Source organism: Epinephelus lanceolatus, chromosome 18 (genome assembly GCF_041903045.1).
Source record: "Epinephelus lanceolatus isolate andai-2023 chromosome 18, ASM4190304v1, whole genome shotgun sequence".
Classification (NCBI taxonomy): domain Eukaryota; kingdom Metazoa; phylum Chordata; class Actinopteri; order Perciformes; family Serranidae; genus Epinephelus; species Epinephelus lanceolatus.
Window position 1 is genome coordinate 38,180,642 of NC_135751.1, and position 25,057 is coordinate 38,205,698.

The 25,057-nt window shown below is 42.4% G+C and overlaps 1 protein-coding gene across 2 annotated transcripts in view; it reads left to right on the plus strand.

The window, feature by feature from the left end:
* Positions 1-25,057, plus strand: part of LOC117268484 (myosin-9-like) — a 51,313-nt gene that overhangs the window by 15,644 nt on the left and 10,612 nt on the right. Inside the window, exons 2-19 of one of the 2 annotated variants that reach the window (XM_033644991.2) lie at positions 4,945-5,276; positions 8,717-8,873; positions 10,012-10,039; positions 11,992-12,085; positions 14,326-14,346; positions 16,411-16,503; positions 16,594-16,657; positions 16,820-16,918; positions 17,826-17,969; positions 18,092-18,187; positions 18,468-18,739; positions 18,823-18,996; positions 19,131-19,304; positions 19,440-19,554; positions 22,671-22,858; positions 24,399-24,520; positions 24,615-24,684; positions 24,772-24,932. In XM_033644991.2, the coding sequence (XP_033500882.1) occupies positions 4,950-5,276; positions 8,717-8,873; positions 10,012-10,039; positions 11,992-12,085; positions 14,326-14,346; positions 16,411-16,503; positions 16,594-16,657; positions 16,820-16,918; positions 17,826-17,969; positions 18,092-18,187; positions 18,468-18,739; positions 18,823-18,996; positions 19,131-19,304; positions 19,440-19,554; positions 22,671-22,858; positions 24,399-24,520; positions 24,615-24,684; positions 24,772-24,932 (2,399 nt within the window). In that variant the 5' untranslated portion in view covers positions 4,945-4,949. The remainder of the gene's footprint in view (positions 1-4,944; positions 5,277-8,716; positions 8,874-10,011; positions 10,040-11,991; positions 12,086-14,325; positions 14,347-16,410; positions 16,504-16,593; positions 16,658-16,819; positions 16,919-17,825; positions 17,970-18,091; positions 18,188-18,467; positions 18,740-18,822; positions 18,997-19,130; positions 19,305-19,439; positions 19,555-22,670; positions 22,859-24,398; positions 24,521-24,614; positions 24,685-24,771; positions 24,933-25,057) is intronic. The other variant, XM_033644992.2, reaches the window with a different exon arrangement.

The following is a 25,057-nucleotide window of genomic DNA, read 5'->3' on the forward strand; positions in this document are numbered from 1 at the left end:
GCATTGTTAACTATGTTAGCAATGTTAGCAGTGTCAGCACGGCTGGAGGTGCTAACATAGTTAACAATGCTAAAGGGGTTTTGTGGTTCAACATTAAGCCACTATTCACCAGGGCGATCTCAGGGGAGACTAGAAGTTGGCCACCATGTTTCTGCAGCAACACCATTTTGTCACTTTGGGTCGTGACATTGTTATTAGTGGTAATTCCTGAATGAGCTGTATTGCTAGCTAGCTCCTGTCCAGCTGGTGTGCAGTGCAGATCAGCTAGTCACCTAGTAGAGACCAGAGGGTGGGCGCTATGTCTCTGGACGTTAATACAGCTGGCTGGCGCTTTGGAAAATGGCGTTAAAGCTCATTGAGTCAATAGACTGCCGGACTCAAAGGAAAGCACCTTTTGTATTTTACATAATTTTGCTTTTTTTTCCCCTTAGAAATGAACAGATTAGTTGCTGATTCATGGTAGTCAGGCTTTCGAAAGCCGATATCCCCCAGTAAAATGTCCTGCTTAGTAAATATCTTGATCACAATTTAAAACTAGAAGGGCACTCAAAGAGTACAGACCTCCACCAAAGCTAAATGCCATATCTCACATTATTAACAACAGTGAAAAATAATTTGTGCATCAGCCCCTTGATCCGGACCCGCCTTAAAATTTACTGGGTTCATCCTTGGCTTAGGCTACATCCTTCCACCAAGTTCCATGAAAATCATGCCAGTAGTTCTTTTTGTAATCCTACTGACAAGCTAACAAACTGAAATGATCCCCTTGAAGATTGTTTGTAATGTTTGTCTCATAAATCATTTTCAGATTTTTTTCTAAGCTCCCAGATGTAGGTATCAACCTCAGAAATTCAGTATTGGTCGTTCTACAGACTGAAGTTTCCATAAATACCAAGTTCCCCTAAATGAATTCAGGAATTTTGGAGAGACTGAGCCATGAAGTCACATCAAAACTGATCTACTGTAAGAAGAAGACATTTCCCCAGTTGAATAAACATAACCTTTATAAAAACCATTATTCTTGCACTGATCTTTGTATGTTCTGATTTGTTGTGTCCAAGCAGTGTTTTATGATGTTGAGCATGAGAAAATTGCGAACTTGGCGCCAGAACCTCATCCCACTGGATGACATTGTAATGCAAAAATACTCTCACGGACATTTGAAACACTTCCAGCTTTGGCATCCTATGTATTATTGCAGGCCTGATGATAAATGTAGGACTGGACTGGAATAACCTCTGCTGTGATTTTCATAGTGTTTGCATATGAGCAGCACAGCATATGCAAACAAGCCTTTATAGGGAAGCTCTTGGTTTTTTTTGTTGTTGTTGCTTTTTTTGTCAGAGGTGAGGGAACGTTGAGAGACCCTGGTGATGCTGGGAAAACGGTGTCATGCTCCTGCTGTGTTGGAATGATAATTGAGACAGTGTAAAGTCTGGGCCTTCGGTGTCAGTGAAGGTACATCATGTTCAGTTAATTGCAAAGAGTCTCTCTGCACTCGCTTTAGTTGGGCAGGTTGGCTCAAGCACACTGCTGTCATTTTCCTTAGTACTGGTTATACTGGTCCTGTCACCTTCTATATAGGTTAAACCGCAGCACTCCCTGTCAACAAGATGTTATCTGTGAACTTTTTAGAGGTGTGTGAAAGCAACTTGTGCACACTTTGTCAGCTTCAGCTGAAGTTCAGTTATGTTTTATTTGAAACTTCTATAAGTAGCATTTAATATCAACCATTTGTTTTGGTTCACTGCAAATTTTATGAGGAGCTTTATCTGGTTTGACAATTAACCGCACTCGGCTCATCACTTCTTGCAACACAACATTGAGAATTTTCTTGAAGCCATTCCTCTAAGCTCATAGTAAGTGCAGTTGTTAGCTAACATTAAGTTGTGTATTTAAAGTGCACTGCACATGTTGACTTTCCTAAAGGTTGTAGAAGCTTGTTGGCAAATTTTCTACCTAAACAAACGCACACCTCAACTGCCACTTGGCCTGTCATAATAATTACGTTATAGACTTAACGAGGTCATGTTCATATGTGGTGTGTATATATGTGTGTGTGTGTTCGTTTATAAAAGAATGTCGGCAACATGATGCCAGAATAAACGGCAGGGTTTTCCCTATTAAAAGACTTGGGTGCAGCACCCAAGTCTTTTCTTTTTTTTCAGAGGGTGTAAGCCGAATTAACAGGAAAGAAACTATGCTGGGACACGTTTTGTTGTCATTTCATGTCGCTCTGCTGCTGTCTTCTTTTTCTGCTTTCTGGCAGATTTCTACCATGGGTGGGGCTCAGCTCTTCCACACAAACAACCACATTAATTTATCTTATATGGATTTAGGCTTTTTTAATTTTTGTTTCACATTTCAACTCCAATGTCTGCATATTCTTAAGGATTAATATTCTTAAGAATATGCAGACTATAGGGGTGGGCGATGTATCCGTTTTATTCAGTGTATTGCGTATTGTGTATTATATTTATATATGAACTGGAGAGCTGTTGGTTTGTTTCCTGCTCACGTTGAATTGAATCTCATGTTTAAAGGCACCCTGGTCACTGTTGAGCTTTTAACGAGTTATGATAGTTTGAGCAGGCTAGGCTTGTGTTTCTGTATCTGTATCAGCATGCCTTCAGACCATAACCATTTAGTTGCATTTTGGAGCCATGGAGCACCAGTACGACTTGCAAATACTATTAGTATTTTAACAGGAGAGCTGGTAGTTTGTTTCCTGCTCACAGTGGATTAAATCTCACGTTTAATGGCACTCCAGGAAACGGCTTAACTTTTACGATACAATAGTTACGATAGTATGAGCAGTCAAGGCATGGGTTTATGTGTCTGCAGGGCTCTAGATTGCAACTATGGAGCACAACTGCGACTTGTGCCCTGTTAACGGTTTAACTTTTAACAAGTAACAGAAACGCATGCCTCACATGCTCATGTAATTGTGTCAGTGGGGCTCCAGACCATGACTAATTAGTTGCATTTTGCAACCATGGAGCACCACTGCCACTTGCGAATATTATTAATGCATGAACTGAAGAGCTTTTAGTTTGATTCCAGTTCACAGTGGATTAAATCTCACGTTTAACGACGCGCTAGGAAACAGCTTAACTTTCAATGAGTTATGATAGTATGAGAGTCAAGGCATGGGTTTCTGTGTCTGCAGGGCTCTAGATTGCAACTATTTGCATTTTGCAACTATGGAGCACAACTGCAACTTGTGCCCTGGTAACGGTTTAACTTTTAACAAGTTACAATTGTATGAGCATGTGAGGCGTGTATTTCTGTGTCAGTGGGGCTCCAGACCATGACTAATTAGTTGCGTTTTGCAACCATGGAGCACCACTGCCACTTGTGAATATTATTAATACATGAACTGAGAGCTTTTAGTTTGATTCCAGTTCACATTGAATAATGTTTAATGGCGCAGCAGTATCAGTTTAACTTTCTGCTAACTGCTAACAGCCAGAAGCTTTATGTTCATAGCAAAAACATCAACCCTTCCTGCTTGAGAGAAGCCGGTTGAATGAAAGCACCCATGTTTCCGCTTTGATTTATTTATTTTAACAATACTTCACTTAACTGTACTTTATTTAACTTTATTATGTAGCATTTTTATTTAATTTTCCTGTAGCTAGTTTATTTCGTAGTTAGGTATTTTAGTAGATTTCATAATATCAAGATAAATGAATTGTGTATCGCAATACGGCTTATAAATATTATTATATTATTATTATTATATTATTTTTTTATTATATTATTTATAGACCATATCTTTCAGCCCTATGTCATGTTAGTGCCATAAAATGGTCTTAAAATGACAGTATTATATTTTAATGCAGTTTTAATATAGTTTAATGCAATGTTTTCCAGGATAATATATAGTCCAAAAGTAGTTACCATGACAGTCACTCACTGATTATGGCTGCTATCGATAATATTTACATTAAAACAAACACAATCAATGTTAGTTTTACAGGAAACCTAAAGAGAAAGCGTGACCGAGGCAAACAAAATTTGAAGTTTATTTACTAATTGTTTCAGTGTGACTATGCACTAAATCAGGAAATACAACCATGAAACATTCAACAGATCATCACTGCTTTGATAACACTAGAAACAAAGAACGCTTTACGATAATGCTAAATTACAGAGAACGTGATGACTGTTTTTATACAAAACATGCTCTCATATGAAACTTCCGTCTCACTCCTTTGATCCTTTTTATGTTTACGGTTCCTCTGAAGCAGACAAAAACAGGAATGTATAAAAGGGACTTTTGTTTCCTGATTTTGTCACTGGGTTCAGTCACTGGAACTATTTGGTTGATAAGGCCATTAAGTCAAGCAGAGCTTTAGGTTATCTCTCCAAGATCACACACAGACATCTCCCCTTCTCCCCCTTTTTAGCAAATACTCAACCAACCAGTAGGAATGACAACAAAGGCATGCTCCCTCACAGTTTTTCCCACCAGCACACAGCCAGTTAGTTGGAGCCCAACTGGAGGCACCTCTGCTGGGAGGTGTTTCTCCTCCGTCACTGGGATGTTCCAGCAGCTGGAGATTTGATTAAGTGTTCACAGCAATTTGTCAAGAAGTAACACGGAGCGTAGTTTGACATGGATGTGTGTTATGTCGACCTGACATCACTGAAGTAGACTCTTCCTGTTGTACATCCTGTCAGCTGTGACCTTTACATTCCTCTGAAATTACATGTGAAGATGGAGGGGAAGCAAAGGTCTGGTCCTGTAAACGAAGCCTGCCAGATATTACTGAAGACATGCAGCAACTCATTTACATATAATAGATTTTAATGTGATAATAAATGATTAAATGTTTATGAGATTTTTGTTTTTGTGGTTTGATATCTAGGTTTTTGACTTCTCTTCGTGATTCTCTCAATTTCTTAGCACTAAAGATAAACACTTTCTTCATCTTTCAGCTACCATGTCTGCTGCAGACAAGTTCCTGTATGTGGACCGCAATCTGGTCAACAACCCCCTGGCACAGGCTGACTGGGCCACCAAGAAGCTAGTATGGGTGCCCTCAGAACGCCTGGGCTTCGAGGCCGGCTCAGTGAAGGAGGAGCGTGGCGACGAGTGCGTGGTCGAGCTGGCAGACTCTGGGAAGAAGATCAGGGTGAACAAGGATGACATCCAGAAGATGAACCCGCCCAAGTTCAGCAAGGTGGAGGACATGGCCGAGCTCACCTGCCTGAACGAGGCCTCTGTGCTGCACAACCTGAAGGAGAGATACTACTCTGGGCTCATATACGTGAGTATGAAGCCGTCAAATACCTTAAAGGGGACCTATTATGCTTTTCTCTATTTGCTGTCATATTGTATGATCTTACGATGTAGGGTGAAATAATGAGGTTAACATATGTATAAGTAAACCCTGCGAGCAACAACCTTGGGCTTCAGGATTCTAAATCCTCAGTTTCCAACAGGTTTTTTTTTTGGCGTTGGTTTCATTTCACAAAAAGTTGGGATACATGTGAGATGGGGGTTTGGGGTCCTGCTTTGCAAAATTTCAAGCATCTCTTCTGACTCACTGGATTTCAAGACAAAAAAAATCCAGCAGCCAACCATATTCTCTACCAGCCAAAATAACAGTAGCGAGCAGCGGACTAGCGGAATAAAGATATTTTTTGGGCATTTGCCTTTAATGGACAGGTAAGTTTGAAGGGAGAGAGAGAGAGAGAGAGGACATGCAGCAAAGGGCCACAGGCTGGACTTGAACCCGGGCCGCAGCAGTAACAGTCTGGTATATAGGGCGTCTGCTCTACCCACTAAGCCATCAAAGCCCCTTATTGGTGGTTTTAAATGGGAAAAAGTGCCGCTATTCTCTGTTAACTGTCATTCCCCGGCACCCTGCTACATGTAGCTTCATGCTAACGTTGGGGAACAAGTCATCTTAAAATTTATTGTTAATTTTTGATTCCAGAGGTGCAACTATTCTGCGTCAACGGTCATTCCACGGCTGCAGTGACTGTGCAAAGATGCGGAAGACACGGAAATGCTGACCAATTAGAGCAGACTGGGCTTTTTGTGAGGAAACAGCTGCTGAAATAGAGCATTTTAGACAGAGGGTGATTACAGGTGTTCCAGCGCGGACAGCGTTAGGAAAATTAAGTGTATTTCAAGCTTTAAAGCATGTAAACATAAACCCAAATTACAAATATGAACCTGAATATGAGCATGATAGCCCCCCTTAAACAAAGCATTGATTTATTTCTTTCCCAGTTTTGACTCTAGTGCGAATGTTTTTGCCAAGACGATACTTAGACAGTCTTTTTTAGTATTTAAATTATTAGGCGTTGTGTTGTAAGAATAAAATACAGCCATGTTTCATATCTGACATTTTCCTCAGAAGTGTGTTGCTACTGTTTTCTTGATCTGCTCATCCACTAAACAATTATCAGGGTAACATTTTCCCATTGGTGCAGTTAAAAGCATTTTCCTTTTTAATTGTTACAAAATCCCCACTGGCTTGTAGAAAACAATATGCCATGGCCAGTCTCCAAACCAATTTATCTCCCTGTCCAACCTCCTTATTATCTCATTAGGCTCCATTGTTTAAGACAACCCATTGTATGCAAATAGTCAATGCAAAGACCCCGTGCCCTTTGCTAACATACTTATGGTATGCAGGCATTCTTTTCCTGCACCCTCCTCCCCTCTGTCTCCCTTCTCTCTCTGTTCTCCCTGTGTTTGGAGTTATCTTGTAAACAGGAAGCTGCAGGGAACAATGAGCAAGAGAGATGTGAAGAAAGAGTCAGGGAAGTAGGGAGGGGCATCCAGTTTTTTCAGAGATGGACATGGAATGTAAATCGTGTTGTAACTGCTATTACTTCCCCCATAATTAATGTTATTTATCCCCATGTGGTGGGCTGGGAGTGATTTGGTCTCTTTGACTCTGTGGTATGACCCGGTCATATCAACACAGCCTGCTGTCCCCTCCCTCGCTCCCTCCAAAGATCCAGGCTACGGGTGGTTAAAGAGCCTCCAGGCTCTGTAGTCTTTACATTGACCATCTCTCAAGGGAGAGCGGGTGTACAGCAGAAAGAGGAACGCCTGGTACAGAGATGGTGGGAGGGCAGCGCAGGAATGCAGCTCACAGAAACAAAAAATCTGAAGCTATGGTGAGAGGAGAAAAAGTCCAGATACACAAAGAAGAGATTTAGTGGGGTTTAAAGAAAGGAATGGAGGAGGGTTTAAATGTTCAAAGCAGGAAAGATAATTCTACCTTGCAGACTTGAGATATGACTCGGCTAACCTGTCGAGTAGCTGTAGTTTTGCAATGCTAAGTTCAATCATCAGTTTAAACTTGCAGCAGGGTGGGGTCGAGATTACGTAATGATATAGAAGAACAATTCAGAGTTCATGAGAAACTTTCAGCTCAGTCCTGATGGGAAATCCTCATTATTGAAGCAATGCCGCGTGCAACTTCTTTATTATTTAGAGAAGCAAATTTTGAGGGAAGCACGACACTGTTTGCACATAAGCATATTAAAATGACCAGTTAGGAATGTCAGTGGTTAACTCTTACTCTATTAACTGCAGAGAACATTTTTGACCAGTCACATATGTCAATCTATAGGTTTATTTTGCTTCTCTTCAGTTTACTGCACCGTGCACCACCACCTGTGGGTCAGGTAGGAGCTAGCTGAGCCTGACCCATGGTAACAGGATGGTTTTGCTATGGAAATGTCGTGCCCACCCCTCCAGGGATATCACTTCAAAATGCTGCGCTAAAGCTCACAGAGTCAAACTTCAAGTAAAGGCCTAGCATATTTCAAGTTTTTTGGCCTTTTTTGTGTTACAAATTAACCAGTTGGTTACCGGTTGATAGATGTCAGGCCACCAGAGGCAAAATTTACTGAAGCTGACGTCCCCAACCCCACTAATGTCTACCTCACACTGCACGACATTAGCCTTGAGACAAGACATGAGTTGAGGGAAACCTCAGGGCGTGGGTCGTCTGTAACAATAAGAATTGTGTGTGTTGCAGCTACAATTCAGACCAGAGTTCTTGTTGCACCTCAGAGGAAATGGGCTATTTTGTTAATATGCGCCAAAAACTTGTGCCTCTTGTGTGGTGTTATGTCAGTTACCGTTTCACAAACTATAGATTGAAGAACAGACTTTTTATCTGTGATTCCTCCTTTTGAAAGATTTTGCAGTGTGTGACCCTATCACCAGTCAGACATGAAGTGTGAAAACCACAGTGTCTTAAAGACCCAATTACAAGACAGCATGTTGTGTAGTGAACAACACTGCAATCTAACGAGCCTGAAGGTTGTGTAGTGTGAACTAGAGGGTGACATGGGAGCGGACTTTCTTTCCCGTCCCAACGTATTCCAGTAAAAAAGAAAAGACAATAGTGTTTATTCATAACAGTGCATATTTAGATATTATATTATCATTACACCTATCGTCATCGTCACTGTTATTCCCAACCTGCCCACCCCTGTTGACTTCCCTGTCCTGTCCCAGTCACGTGATGAATAGTGACATTGACTCCAATCCTGCAAGAATTCCCACACGAATCCTAAAACAAATCTGAGCCTCTTAGCTTAAGTGAAGACTTGCAGATCTCCTTTCTGACCTAATTTTATTTTATCAACCCCCGTACTTCCACTGGTACCTTCTTCTTCTTATTCCATGTTCATGTGCAGCTTTTTTCAAATGCCACCTTTCTGTGTCCTGCAGACGTACTCTGGTCTCTTCTGTGTCGTCATAAACCCCTACAAGAACCTGCCCATCTACTCAGAGGAGATTGTCGAAATGTACAAGGGCAAGAAGAGGCATGAAATGCCGCCCCACATCTACGCCATCACTGACACATCTTACAGAAGCATGATGCAGGGTAAGTCACCATCCATGCTGTAAAGCATGGAAGTGGAGTTTAAAGTCTGTTGGCCTACATGATGTACTTTTTTATGCTGTAGTTCAAACTTTTGCCAATTATTTTAGCAGCCCCGAGCTTGTAACATGGATCCCTTTTTAAGATTGTGTTGTCAATGAAGCTACTGTTCTCTGAGTGGTTCCACACAGAGCTGTTAACTGTAAAGCTCCTAAGAGACTAGGTTGTACTTAAAGACACTGTGATATGTGCAGTTTATTTGTGTTAGTCCCCTTCTTAAAATTAAATGAGCTGCATGGGAGTACCTTGTATATTGAGTAGGGGCCTTTAAATGGAAGACGGTGGTACTAGCAGAATATTTATATATGATTTACTTGTCCCACAGGCCTCAGAAAATACACAACGCTCTCGATGCTAGTTAAGAGAGGTTAAAAACTGAGGCATGTGTGTCTCTGCAGCTCATTTGTCACATTCTTTGGAAGGATATGCAGGAGATGTAAAAAAAAAAAAATCTTGTTAAGTTTGTTCTAACTGATCCAGCTCAATTTATTTTTAAGACTTCAGTTTACAGTGATTATGTTGGACACGTATCCTCCTACTTTGCTGTGTTTGGCTTATGTCATCTTTCTTTTCTGAGGTTTTCCCCCTTTACCACATTACCTAAAGGTGCAGTTTTGTGACTTGAATCAACACTTACAACAAAAGCTCAGCATTACGAGCACCTAATAGGTATTTCCTGCATGGCTATTGTATTGTAATGTGCTGCTGTAGTCCACCTCCTGTATGCACTCATGTTGGAAATACAGCTCCATTTTAGGCCTGTTTTCCTGATGTTGTCTGTCATGCTCACCACTCATTAAAAACAACTCCCCTCTTTCCCGTTTGGGCTCCTTTTCTCCATGTTTGGCTTCAGCAAAGGGCTCAGACCACATTTGGGAGTGGAGGGGTAATTAGCTGGTTAGTTTGAAACCGAGCAGCAGCACTTCTTTTCAGTCACAGGAAGCCGGATATTGATTTCCTGTCTGTGGCCAACGTACTTCCTGTTGTACAGACTACAAAACTGTATGCACTGTGCAGATAACATATGCTCACTTAGAATCAGCAGAGCTGTAATGCAACATTTGTATTTCTTTTTTTGCAGATCGTGAAGACCAGTCCATTCTTTGCACGTGAGTCACACATATCCACAAAGACATCACATAACACGTTAGAGTAACAACACTGCTAGTTGACCTGTCAAGATAACTACTTTTGATATGATTGTTACTTTGAGACCATTTTATGCCACTGATAGAATGATGACATATGCAAGTAGACCCTTTCAAAGACCAGTGAACTTTTAATTCTTAAAAATATTCAGGATTTGGAATTCACATTTTGGTCAAAGTAATAAACACGTGTTAATATATACAAGAAAGTATTTGGTCAACAAAAACAAAGCCAACTGATGTCTCTTGCGACCAAAACCCTTTTTAGGCAGCCTGTTCAAGGTGAGAATGTTGGGCCGTTTTTTTGCCTTACTTACAAAGTTGTCTTGCCTTTAAGCCGGCAGCAGAGGTACAAACAGCGCCGAAACGAAGTCTGTGTAAAAAGGGACAGCTGGCAGGACGGGATCATGGGCGGCACAGTTACGACATTTTGATGAAGTTTTGATGATGTGTTATGCATGCGACCCACTGCAAGTCCCAAGTTTTTTGTAGTAGTTAGCAGCTAACTCAAAAAAGAGCAGCAACATCTGCAAATTGGAAAACGATGAAGTCTGGAGCTCCGTATCCTCAGAGCAGTTGGTGAGATCAGCCACTATTTAACAGGGAGGGTAAATGATTGTTATTGCCATGTTAATGCTATTCTTATTGTTTAGAAAGGGGTGCCAACGCATATGTTATACGTCACATTAGAGGCGGATGCTGTTGTGCTGCACCTTATGTCGTCACGCCTCTTTTGCTTCCGGGATGCTGGCATACTCTCTTAAATCACACAATGGAGTGGCATGATGCTGCCATCATCTTATTCTGTGTAAAAAAGCAAAGGTGGCATGAAGAAGGGACTTCGTAGTAGGGATGGGCAGCACAAGCAAAAACACTATTCGAAAATCGTGACAACTATTTGACAATTTTTCGAGCTTAATAGACAAGCTTAGCAAAGCTCCAGGAAGGTCACAGTAACCTCCATAATCTGGCTGGTGTGCTGCAATCAGCTCCCCAGGATGGACGGTCTGGATGCCGGGCGGTTTGCTGGTGGATTTACGGAGTGGATTATAAAGTTGGGAAGCTAACGACTGTCAGGACTGAGCCTGCTCTACTCCAAGAGTACAGCTGCAGGCTACTGGTACCAGGCCACCAGTAAGTGCAACAAGCTTTGAAGACGATGTTCATAGTGGCCAAACTGCTTACTACTTACAGCAGTCACGTGATGCCATGTTTCCCAAAAAGACTATTGCCCATTGACTTACATGGTGAAAGAGACATCTGTAATTCAGTGGGTACAATTTTTTTTAATGCACAACCCTCGTGAAATGATTTCAGGGTCAGAATTTGATCCATTTGGTCAGATAACATTTGGAAACTTTAGAAGAGCTGCACAATTAAATAATTTTATCACAGTTCAGGTTAGAGTAGCCCTAAAATGGAAGAAGCGGGCTCGGCTAACAAAGATCTCTAGTGCTCATACTCTTTGGGCCCAGTGATAAGAAAGATCCAGGGAATTTCATGCGTGGCAGTCACACTTTTTTAGCTACATGCGCCACTGAGCAACTCATAGGAATGAATGGGGCCCCGTCTTCAATGTTGTATGCAGTTCTCTTTATACATCCATGACAGGCTAGCTACACCGTGTCATCTTAAAGTGTTTTATTTTTCTTCGGACTCGCACAAGTAGGCAGGGTGGAGAGACAACGAAGGGGAAATGTTTGCGTACATTCTATTGTAACGGACCCACATGAGTTCATGTCCATATATCATACAATAAAGTTGATAATGTGGTTGCCACGACAGGCCTAGCTTCAGTGTTGTATTAAGATTATTTTAATTATTTATGATCAACTCTTGACAGTCACTTTTTTGTGTTTAATACCCTTCCCCTGAATCATTTTACTCTGCATTTCTCTCTGTTTGTCTCACAGAGGAGAGTCTGGTGCTGGTAAGACAGAGAACACCAAGAAGGTCATCCAGTATCTGGCTCACGTGGCCTCCTCTCACAAGACCAAGAAAGACCAGGTCAGTCCTGCCTCTGATCCGCACAGTTCATCCCTCAAACCTTCCTCCCATTACTCCTTTACATCCTCTAGTCATACCTTTTATCTCTACTCCCTTCCTCCTCTCTTACTTCACTCCCTGCTGATTCATTTTCAGGCGAGACACAAGCCCTAAATCCTCCAGTGCTTTCATCTTCCAGGAACGACGTTTCCCTATCCCTCTTTGTACATTGACCAACCACTTTTTCATTGTGACTGTGATGTGCACCAGTGTGCGTGTGTGTGTATGAACATTTGATTGTTAATCCATCGTCACGTTGTTGTATTCAAACATCTTATTTTCTGCAGTAGACAAACTCTTCTGTGGTACTGCTGCTACAGAAAAGAGCTATCATCAAAGGAAAATGGGTGGCAATCAAGATAATCGCCCTGCAGGCACAGAACAACAGTAGTGCACGTTTAAAGGGATAGTGTGGATGAGGTACTCATGTGTAGTCAGTGTATGAGCAGAAGGTGGTCAGGGTGCCCCCAGTTTGGAGAGGTTACTGCCACAGAAGTTAAGCAATGTACTGCTGTAGACGAGTCAGCAGCAAAACCTATTTTAGCCACTTAAAAAAAGTCAATATCAGTTTAAGGGTACGCTATATTGAGATTATTTTCACTGCTTTACCGAGCTGTCAGAGGGCGAATACGACAGGGAACTGAAGCTGTTATATCGCTGTCTTCAAAGACAGACTCCACTGACAGAAAAATTAATTTCACCTCACAGAACACAGGAGCTGCTGTAAGCTAGTTTGTTTGTGCTACTGTGTGACTTTGGTGTTATGGGTTAGTTCAGATTCACCAAACAAACCGATAGAGGCAGCATTAGACCAGCAGCTCCTGTTTTCTGTGAGGTAAAATTAAGGTCCAGAAACTGTCATCAGAAAACTAGTGGCAATAAAGGCTGACTGTTGTCGCCTCGCATCTCTTGTGTAACCGCCAAGAAGTTGCACTTGAACACACCACTAAGACTACAGCCAATGGCCAACTGGCATGTACATTCTGCGCCTGTGTGAGACGAAAGTCTGTGTTTGTCAATCAAAAAGGAAACCAGAAGACCGACAGGAAGCATTCAAGACTCCAGTTAGCCGGTTAGCACGTTAACAATACAACCCAGTGTTGAAAGAACAAAGGATATCTACCATGCTTTAGCAGACAGTAACACAAACTATTACAAAGTGTTCAATGGTGAAAAAATAATCTTCCTAATATAACAAGTTTCTGTGGATCTCTCACCCTCTGAGCTAGAAATCAGAGTGATAGCCCTCACCAACGGGCTCTGCAGTTTTTGACGCCGATTCAACATACTGAAACTGATGAAAAATAGCCAACAAGGGCCAACTAATGCGGGACACACAGCAAAAACTGGGGCGTTAGACGCTCAGTGACCGCCCGATGGCTGACCTGGGGTCTCATTTATAAACATTGCGTACGCACAACGTGAGGCCTGAAAGTGGCGTACACCATTTCCCACCCAAAAGTTGCATGCTTACGAACATTCTACAGATGGGAAGTTGGCGACACAATGGTGAAGTGGAAGTCTGATTGTAGACATTATCGAATATTTTTTGGCACACACCATTTTTGGCTTTTGTCCGCATGTATATTTTTAGTATAGATCCTACAAATTGTTTAATAAATTAACCCCTGGTGTGTCAGGGCCTTTGCTAGTTTTGTCAAAGGCTTCAATTTCCCGTTGACAAAGGAAAATTGGTGAAAATATTTTAAATATAACACACATTTAAACCGATATTGAATTTTTTTGGGGTGTCTAAAATACGTTTTGCTGCTGCCCCCGTCCACAACAGCACGCTTAGCTTCCATGGCAATACTCCTGCCTGCTTCTCCAAACTGAGGGTGTGCTGACCGCCATCTGCTGTATGTAATACACTGACCAATATAGAAGTACCTCATACAACCCACTTTAAAAGATCTGAACTATCCCTTTAAAAGCGTCTGGTGCTCTGACATGTTATATAGACCAGAGGTCTTACTTCATGTATTTGGTTTTGCAGATTTTACTGCACATTCTCATCAGAGCTAAAACTTAGTCCACCATCTGACAGTCGAGCATTACGTCAGCGGAGAACCTGCACTACTGTTATCTGTCCTGCCAACTGTATGATAGATGCCGCTGAAAGCAACGTAGTTGGGTTTGATGAAAACCACATCTATCATCCCTTTTTTGAGGTTGTTGTATTTCTCTCTTCCCATCAACAGAACAGCTCGATCCTGTCACATGTGAGTTAACTCTCTCCCTCCATTCACTCTTACTCCCCACCTGCTTCTGTCATTACCTACCTCCTCCTCCTCTTCCTCCTCCCCCACCCCTGCCCACACCCCTCAACCTCCCTCTCTTTCCCGTCCGCTGGAGCGCACTGTTTTGGAGGTCACTGTGTGTAAAGGACAGAGGTGGCATGTCTTGCCAGCCAATAGGAAGTCAGGAGGAAGTTTGTTTGCAGATCAGTGGCAGCCGTTTGTGTTCCTGTGAAAAATTCAGCCAGACAATAGAAGGATAAGAGGGAGGGGCGTTTGCTGGAAAAAACACAGCAACTTTTGTACTGATAAATGTTTCTGTAGATTTGTCTGGTTGAATTTTTCATCATTTGTATCGCTACTCTGCGTGTTCAGAATTTTACTGTGCTTTTTCCTTTTTCATGAAAAATAGCTTGGGCGTGTGTGTGTTTAATTTACACCTGAGTGACTGGTTATCAGCTTTATTATTAATTTCATTTCATTTTTTATTTGTTCCACTCATTTTATTGCACAACTCCAGATAAATATTTTTTATTTTCATTTTTTTCCATAACCAGAATAGAGCTGGGAGAACAGAAATCTCATTTTGCCTGCCTTTTGCTCGAATTATAATTAAACGGTAGAAATAGCCTTTTAATTGCAGCTAGATAACAACCAATGCTTACAGTGAAGTGAGAAAAAGACTGTACACAGTAATTCACCATCAACTAAAGAGACACATTACCTGACAGCTTCATACATCGGTAGTCTAATTATTCTTTCTTTATGTGTTCAGAGTTTACCCACACATTCATTTATTTATAGTGTACTACCACAACATCAGCATCCACCGCCTCATATAGTTAGAGCGTACTGAGGGGGTGCGGACAGAGCAGCAGAGCGCCAGTTGCAATGAAAGTGAAACTTAACCGTTAAATAATTTAAATAGTTGTAGTATTGTCTGTCATTTTTCCAACCTACTTTAAATGAAACGAGCTGCATTCCCACGGAAACTGCACGCACTGTGGTCCAGTGGTGGCGAGTAAAGTTCTCCCTTACTCGCCTCTGCAGCAGCTGCTCCTCTAATCCATCGATCTAATCTGATCAGCTCAGATTGATCCAACCATGAACTGATCGAAAGGAAGTCTTTATAATCAAACAGTTTGTCCCTCAATTATCCATCCCGCAACTTGAACTCAATAAACTGCTGCTGATGGGGAAAAAAAGGAATGAAAAGTTCCACTTGCGCTGCGTTCAGGGGCCAGCAAAACCCTCCGAATTCAGACAAAGGACATGGAATGATACAGCGAGACGCACAAAAAAAGAATTGTAGCATCTGTTTCTGTGCGCATACTCTTATGTTACGCCAAGACCTCAGATTCCCTTGTCTACACTGCAACACTGAAAACAGAGTTTCTTCACCCTGGTCGGAGTTTTACAAACTATCTTGCGTACGGAAGGTCAATGTGCAAACTTTCAAATACACTCGTATGTGCAGACAAAGCCTCAATAACGAAAAACAAGTCAGTGCAGCTTAAAGGAAGAAATTTAAAGTTAAATTGAAGCAAGTGTGTGTGTTTGTTTGTGTTGTGCTTTGGGTTCACTGGATTACTACGCTCTGGGAAACAGGTGACGGGTTACTGATGAGGGTCACAGGGTCTCTGGGTGTTTGCATATTTGGGCACTAACATGACATTATGTGTGGGGGAAATGCTTTGTGTGTTTGTGTGTGTTGCTGATGGGTGTGTATATGGTGTCCCTCCTTTTATCACTTGTTGTTTGAATGTTTTGTACACTCCATGTTCTCCCTCCTCCCCAAACGTAAGTACATCATGGGTACATAAACACAGTGTCAGCATATTTGATTAAAAAGAAGCAAAGTAATCAGTTTTTTTTTTTGTGCGGTGATGAAACATTCTCGTAAATGAATAACAGATCACAGTAAGTGGTTCTCATGTCGTGTTAGATCTGAATCATTGCTGAGAATTTTTCTGATTTACTTATTGTGTTCGCAGGAAGTTGGAACGTGTGATATATATTTTGCCTTGCTGTTCTCTTAATGTCCACCAGGGGGAGCTGGAGAAGCAGCTGCTGCAGGCGAACCCCATCCTAGAGGCCTTTGGAAACGCCAAGACGGTCAAAAACGACAACTCCTCCCGATTCGTAAGATTTAGTGCTACATCCTCTGATTCATTTTCCAGCTGGACTCTTCCACACGTCTTTAATAAATATTTGCGTCTTTTTCTCCTCCAGGGAAAATTCATCAGGATCAACTTTGATGTCAATGGTTACATCGTCGGTGCCAATATTGAAACTTGTATCCTTGATTTTGTGTTGCTGCTCTTTTAGATTTGAAGTCATCGTCGTACTTGTTGTTCTTTGTCTTGATCACTGCAGGATTTTAAATGTCTCACTACAACACACAAACTGATTTGGCTGGTAGTATCAGAAAACTTGTCCTTGACAGATTGATCACCAGACCTGTTGGAGAAATCCCGTGCCATTCGCCAGGCCAAAGAAGAGAGGACCTTCCACATCTTCTACTACATGCTCACAGGGGCTGGAGATAAACTGCGCAGTAAGAAGCATTTTATGAAACTCTTTTTTTAATCTCAAGGGTTTGCAGAGTGATAATGACTATTTGGGTTTTATTCTGAGGACTTATGCTGGCGGGGCGCCCAGTAGCTCAATAGGTAGGGCGGGCACCCCATGTTCAAAGGCAGTGTCCTTGTCACAGTGGCCTCGGATTTGATTCCTTTCCTGCATGTCCTCCCCACTCTCTCTTTCCCTTTCAGGCTTCAAAAACTTTCCTGTCATTAAGGTCACAAAAAGCCATAAAAATAATCTTAAAAAAAGAGTCATGCTGGCTCCATGCAAGCAGATAACTTGGCACATTTTGGGTCTGATTCGCCCCTAACATCAATCATGCAGGTCTTCCCGATTCAAGGCTGCTGTGAACAGATTATCTGTCCAAATGACCTTGTAATGTGAGGGCGGGTTAACAGACATAATCTTATTGTTACCCACTGGGATAGGAGTCTGTTCGATTCCAAAGTCCCTGGAATCACCACTCTGAAATTGTCGTGTAAATGCCAAGTGTGGTCCTGTGTCTTGACTGAATCCTTTGTTTGCATTCTGATGATTAAAATATTAAGCACAAATTTGCGATAGCCGCAACCTCGTGCACTCATGCATCTACCTGTTCCCCTTTTTTCCAGTTGGCATGAACAGGTAATCAGCTGTTCTTTTGCTCATCACCAATCTTTCCACAAAATCTTGGGCTAGTCTGTGAATTCATTTGGAAGTTACAGGACTTTTTGCAACAGGTCCCTCCCGTTGTCACCCCCGCTTTTAGCCAAATGCAAAATTTCTGCCTCCTAGAGCAAAAACTGCGGCTGCCAAAGGGTTTTTAAAAGGTCCTTACTGTAAAGATTTTAAACTTGTCTTTTGCCATGTATCTCACTGCGACCCTACTTTCCTCTCAGATGAACTGCTCCTTGAAAATTACAACAACTACCGTTTCCTCTCCAACGGGAACGTGACAATTCCTGGACAGCAGGACAAGGACCTGTTCACAGAGACCATGGAGGCCTTCAGGATCATGAGCATCCCAGAGGAGGAGCAGATCGGTAAGGCGGACGGCAAATCACTTTTAAAACACCTTTTTTTTCCCCCTCTCGTATTCTTTGCTTATGTTTAGCGACTAGTATCAGTGCAACATAAAACCACGTTTATGCTTCTTTTCATGCAGGCATGTTGAAGGTGGTGGCCTCTGTGCTGCAGCTTGGGAACATGTCCTTCAAGAAGGAGCGCCACACAGACCAGGCCTCCATGCCCGACAACACCGGTAAGTCTGATCTTGGCCTGATATAAGCATAGCATGTGTATAAATAATATATGTAGCCATCATTACATCACCCATTGGTTTGGGTACTGCAGTTTTGAAGCCTCCAATTTAGCATTTTGGTAGTCACCATTTTGTTTTTTTGGAGCCAAAATGACCATGTTAGGATGAGAGGGTGGAGCTAAACCTAACGCTAGTTTGGGTACCACAGTGCATGTACAGCTATGGTTAGCTGTGGTAATGTTAATGCTAATGAACTTCTCTCCCATTTCCTCTGTAACAGCTGCCCAGAAGGTGTGCCACCTCATGGGCATGAACGTCACAGACTTCACCAAGGCCATCCTGTCACCCAGGATCAAGGTGGGCAGAGACTACGTCCAGAAGGCTCAGACCCAGGAGCAGGCAGAGTTTGCTGTGGAGGCCCTGGCCAAGGCCACATATGAGAGGATGTTCCGCTGGCTCGTCATGAGGATCAACAAAGCCCTGGACAAGACCAAGAGGCAGGGAGCCTCCTTCATCGGCATCCTAGATATCGCTGGCTTTGAGATCTTTGAGGTAAATAATTGAGGCAATTGTACATGACGTAACAGTGGAAAGTTTTTATTTGTTCCTAACCGTCTCTCTCTTGTGTCCCCCAGCTGAACTCATTTGAGCAGCTGTGTATCAACTACACCAACGAGAAGCTGCAGCAGCTCTTCAACCACACCATGTTCATCCTGGAGCAGGAGGAGTACCAGAGGGAGGGCATCGAGTGGAGCTTCATCGACTTCGGCCTCGACCTGCAGCCCTGCATCGACCTCATCGAGAAACCCGTGAGTTTGATCTTACTCGCTCCTCAAGCTCTCATTTCTACATGTGACCCAGCATTAAGTCTTGTTTCTTGCGCTCTACTTGAGTAGCTCTCTATTTCGTGTCTTAAGATGTGCTCTCTCCCTTGCATGTGCAGGCCAGCCCCCCTGGTATCCTCGCTCTGCTGGATGAGGAGTGTTGGTTCCCCAAAGCCACAGACAAGAGCTTTGTGGAGAAGGTGCTCCAGGAGCAGGGTCAACACCCCAAGTTCTTCAAGCCCAAGAAACTGAAGGATGAAGCCGACTTCTGTATCATCCATTATGCTGGCAAGGTCAGAAGAACAGGATATTTTCACAGATTATCTGTCTCATGTAATACTGTGTGGTTAAAGTGACAGTTTCAGCAAATATGGTTGTTATATATGTTATTTAGAAACTGAGTCATAATGCCTGATGTGTCTCCTCAGGTGGACTACAAGGCCGACGAGTGGCTGATGAAGAACATGGACCCCCTGAATGACAACGTGGCATCACTGCTCAACCAGTCCACTGACAAGTTTGTCTCTGAGCTGTGGAAGGACGGTGAGTCGGGGCAGATGTTGACTTGTTGCTGTAACCCAGGATTCACTGCCTCTGTGGGAGCGGTGCTTGATGTTGGGAATATATTTGATGTTCCTGTTTTGCATTTCATAGTGTTTCTTTCTCTTTTACTGTCTGGTGTGTGGACCTTTGTTTTTACCTTCTCAAATCCCACGTGTTGTTTCCATCCATTTCTTCCTCTGTACGGCCCCATTTGGTCTGTCATTTTTTTCATTCACTGGGTCTCAGAGGTACAGAGTTGTCAGAGAGCCTATTTTTATCAGCGTTTTCCTATTCTACACTCAGACTCAGGTGACGAGGTTTCTTTTTCATTTATGCAGTCTTTCCCTCTCACTCCTGCTGTCTGTTTAACCCATGTGTGCCCAAAAACTTAATTTACTCTGATGAGGAAAAATGCCACAACATTTGCTTTAAAAAAATGAGGACAAACGGGACATTCAGGGTGACAGCGACGTTCAAAGTTAGCCCTCCGAGCCAATGCATTCAAACTATGCAAACGACAGATCAGAAATGTGCAACATTTTGTGTCGACACAGCCGGACTCTGTATCGTATTAAGTTGCTGTGAGCTGTAAATTCACCACCTCTAAGCAGAAGGCAGATGATAATGTAATCTGTGAGTCTGACCAGGCAAAGCCTCTCTTCTTCCGAGCAGCTGCCTCTGTCTCACACGTTGTGTTCACACTATGAGCAACAGTGTGACCTGCCGCATTATCGTCAAGACGCAGTTAAAGTGTTGCTCAAGTGCTTGTTAACGTAGTTACATTGTTACAGGCTTGTGTGTATCAACTGAGCGTTATCTAAAGTTTGTATTTGGTCCAAAAAAAAAAAAAATCACTATCAGTGTCTGACTCTAATTTCAGCATCATCTTTCATCACATTACCTCACAGATTGCGTTAGGAATGAGTCCTAAAATCAGGAAATGAGTTAGCATGTTGCACTTCTGGTTCCCTTTTCTTCAAGTCTTGAATGGGTTTTTGGTTCGATGCCTGAAATACGGTCTGTGGTTAGCACAAGCTTAAGAGACTTTCACGTTTTGTTCTACGACATAAAATACGTCACTAAATCCCCCACTCTTAAATTTAGAAGCTTTTATGTGTCTTTAAAAAAGGCAGTTGCTAACAAGTTGCTAAATGGCTAAATGATCTGCAGAGCGTCATCACACCAACCAAGGCTTTACAGCCACGTTGTGGAGGCAGCGTTCAAGTCATGCGATCGTAGTGTAGCTTGTTTATAGCTTTTTACTTCTGGTGATTATATTTATGCTTCAAAAATCATAAAAAGTGTTTGTTTGTGAACAAAAACTAAGTATCATAAACCTTTGTTTGCCACAGAGCTTATTAAATGTAACAATCTGAAATCAAATGAAAAATCCCCTTTTAGACGAGCGTATCAGGGCAGCACTAACTTCCAAGTCAGTCTACATAAAAACATCTCCCCTGCAGCACTCTAATGCATCTCTGTGCGCAGCAAAGCACATAAAGCTAGCATAGTATCAGCTAACTAAGCTTAACAACACAACACCACAGCTTGAAACAAAAACATATGACTGGTTGAAGCTTCACTGCGTCATTGGAGCTCTAAGAAAAGGTCAGCTCAAATTTTATTTGTAGAGCATCATGGACGTCTGCAGAGAAAATTGTGGGATGTAGCTTTATGTTACCGCCTTCATTACAATCGACATGTAGCCTGTTGCTGTGTCTTTCAAAGAGTGAACACAGCATCAGACTCACCCTGGGTCTGAGTCTGCAGCTGCCTGTAGCAGAGAGCAGCGTGGGAGTGAGGAGCGCTGACTCTGCAGCTACGTCTGGGGACTGAAACATCCCCAGAAATACACTGCGTATTGACTCACATAAAAAAAACAAAACTGTTTGACATGAAGAATCTATTCCAATCTATGACTTTCAGGTGGCAGCCATTATAGATACCAAATACTTGTTTGTACTCCTTATAGTTTCTGAGATGCAGCCTTTTTCTGTATCACACTATATTCAGTATTTGGGCACACTGTGCCACTGTTTTCTTCTTAAAACTGTAGAACATTACCTAAAATAAACAATTGAAATATAGGAATTTTCATTATGTTAAGTGCACACATGCGAGGGGAGCCTGCTTATACATTCCATATAAATAAGAGTTGGTAAAAGAACTATTATTAGTCAAACAGCAGTTGAAAACACTCACTAGAGGAGCCATTCTCACTTCATAAAACTCACTTTTCAGCTTAACGGTTCCACCGATTTTGAAATTTTTGCCAGATTCGTGCTTGGGCAGGCACAAAGAACACTTCCACCAAAGGTCGAAATTTCAGTTGCAGGCACAAATGGGTTAAATATACTTATTTCCACCATGAATCCTCTCTGCCATCCGTCCATCTCTCCTGAGTTTCTTAAACTTGTTTGTGTTTTGGGTTTAAACCTTCAAAAAGATGTTGTGAGTTGTTTCTGTGTCTTGAACCAGCCGTGTGAGCTGGTCATCTCACCACTTGTTGCTCTGTCATTGAACTCTCCTTCTCTCCCTCTGTGTAATAGTGTTGTTTGGGGACTCCTGGTGTTGGTCATGGGTACTGCAGCAATGGGTATATTGCATGGGTTTGGTTTGGTTGTTTTGTTTTATCACCACAAGAATACACTGCAACCACCAACGTTTGTCATCTTCCTCACACACACCCACAGACACACACACACATTCACATTCAACTGGACCATCACACGTAATTTCCACTCTGAGGACTGAACTGGCAGCATTAACAGCTGACCAGCTCCTCCCACTCACTGCACTGATGTTCGTGATGGTGTGTAATCTCTCCACGCTTCACCGACTGACTCCTCTCTGTCATCCTCCTCCTGATTCCTGTTTCCCTCAGCATTCACTCGGTGTTTGTGTGGTGTTTTCACTGGTCCTGGTATTTTGAACCACCTCTACACTCTCCTGGTGTTTGATTACCAAGAGGAAGTGAAGAGACGATGGTCATGTTCATTCTTCCTGACATGCATTTTGTTTGAGTTCGCCTGGTTAAATGTTTAGATTATTAAACTAAAATCCACTGGCTTCTCACATATTATCTCTCTTTTTCTCTCCTCTGTTTCTTCTCTCAGTGGACCGCATCGTGGGCCTGGATAAGGTGTCTGGCATGTCCGATATGCCCGGCGCCTTTAAGACCCGCAAGGGCATGTTCCGCACAGTGGGCCAGCTGTACAAAGAGCAGCTGTCCAAGCTCATGGCCACTCTGAGGAACACAAACCCCAACTTTGTTCGCTGCATCATCCCCAACCACGAGAAGAAGGTACCCGAGAAAAACTGGCATCAGTTTTTATAATAATGCTATCATTAAAATCTTTATTTATATAGCACTTTTCATACAGTGGATGTTTCTCAAAGTGCGGTACAATAATATTAAATGAGAGAATAAATACAAACCGGCAAATTAAAGCAAATGCAGCTACTGTGAGATAAAACCAAGCAATCACATGAATAAAAAACAGAGGACCAAAAACCTTTTAAAGAACTCAGAAACAAGACCTAAATTTCAGCCGAAGAAACAGGGACTAACTTTAGTTCTTGCACAATAGTTCCAGATGTTTTAAAAAACAAACAAACAAACAAACAAAAACAGCTGCCTGTTGTTGATCCTATGCGCAGATGGGTGAAACACAGACTCCAAGACCGCTACAACTTCTGTACAACCATAGATATTCTCATGGATCGGACAGTTTGGAGCCAGTTCTCACCTGCTGAGAGTTTGGTGGCGGTTACGTTCTAAAATAAATAAATAACCACAGTCCGTTTATGACTGCAGGAACTTTCCCCAGGAACTAAGAACCTTTTGAGGGACTCATTGTGTTGCAACCGCAGAGAGCAGGGTCTAAATTAAATTTCAGGGAGATTTTTTTACTTTCCAAAAAGTCTCTGAATCAGGGGATAGTACCTTCTGAAAGTACAGGAATTTTGGGGGTGGTGTTTGCAGAGATGACTGGTCAAAAACACACAGTGCTGCTGCTTTAACTTGTGCACTGCTTCATTCATAAAACAAGAAAGAACTCTTGCTCTGTCATGCATGAATTATTGTATCACAAAGAAATTTTAAAATGTTTATTTTTACTTTTTAAGAGCCGAGAATGAGAGAAATAAAAACGTATTTTCTGATAGTCTGTGCTTTAGAACATAACCGCCAGAAAAAAAACAGCCATTTAACACTCAACAGATAAGTTACTGTGGAGACCGATGTTCTTAGTTTTATTTTCTTCCTCTGCGTTTCATTCATTACATCCAACGTGCAGCGTTAAATCACATCCCAGTGCGACACAAGGTGTTCATTCCTGTGACCACCCTCAGCCTTCATCCTGTCAGCAGAGTAATTTGCCCTAATCTTCACGGGTCTTTAGACTGTGGTGGAAACACAACTGACAATGGGCCAAAGGAACCTTTTAGTTCCTTGAAAAGTTGTCTCTGGGACTAAAACTCCTGGGAACTTTGGGTCGAATGCGGCTTATCAAACACTCAGCAGATCGTCTACTTCTTAGAGAGGCATTTCCGAGTCTCTGTTTCCACCTGTGCGTTTCTATTTTTCATTACTTATTCACACAATGGTAAAAACAGAACAGAGTCGTTCTGTGTTTCCTCTTATGCTAAAATTGCGTTTCAAATGCAGCTATATCTATAAGAGTTTTTAGATGTAGTGCAAACAGGAAGGTGCTAAAAGGACAAAGAAGATCCTGGTTTAGTTCCTGAGTTCAGCTCCTCCTGGAACCTTTTGGTCAAAAAGTGTGTAAAGTACTGTCTCTGCTTTGCCACACTACTCATCAGCAAATGTTCCCCTTCCCCAGGCTGGTAAACTGGACCCCCACCTGGTTCTGGACCAGCTGAGGTGTAATGGTGTGCTGGAGGGCATCCGCATCTGCAGACAGGGCTTCCCTAACCGCATCGTCTTCCAGGAGTTCAGACAGAGGTAACAGAGTTAAAACACGGTGACAGTTTGTCTGGTTCTCTAGCAGGTGTGTGTAAGAGAAATTAAAATCCTGCCATCTGCTCCTCTCTTTAAGGTACGAGATCCTCACTCCCAACGCCATCCCCAAGGGCTTCATGGATGGAAAGCAGGCCTGCGTGCGCATGGTAAGCGCTCTACAATATTCTATGCAAGCTCCACGTGAACATGTCCCTCTGCAGGGTGACTGATCACCGCGTCTCCTCTCATGTCAGATCCAAAGCCTGGAGCTGGATCCCAACTTGTACCGGATCGGCCAGAGTAAAGTTTTCTTCAGAGCAGGAGTCCTGGCTCACCTTGAGGAGGAGAGGGACATGAAGATCACCGACATCATCATCAGTTTCCAGGCCTGGTGCCGAGGTTACGTGGCTCGCAAGTATGAAGAGACGCATCCTGTGCACTAAAGAAAACATACTTGTTATATTATATTCCATTTCTGCCAATATATCTCTTGAAATCCTACACACTGGACCTTTAAGTTCAAATTTATAAATTTTAGGC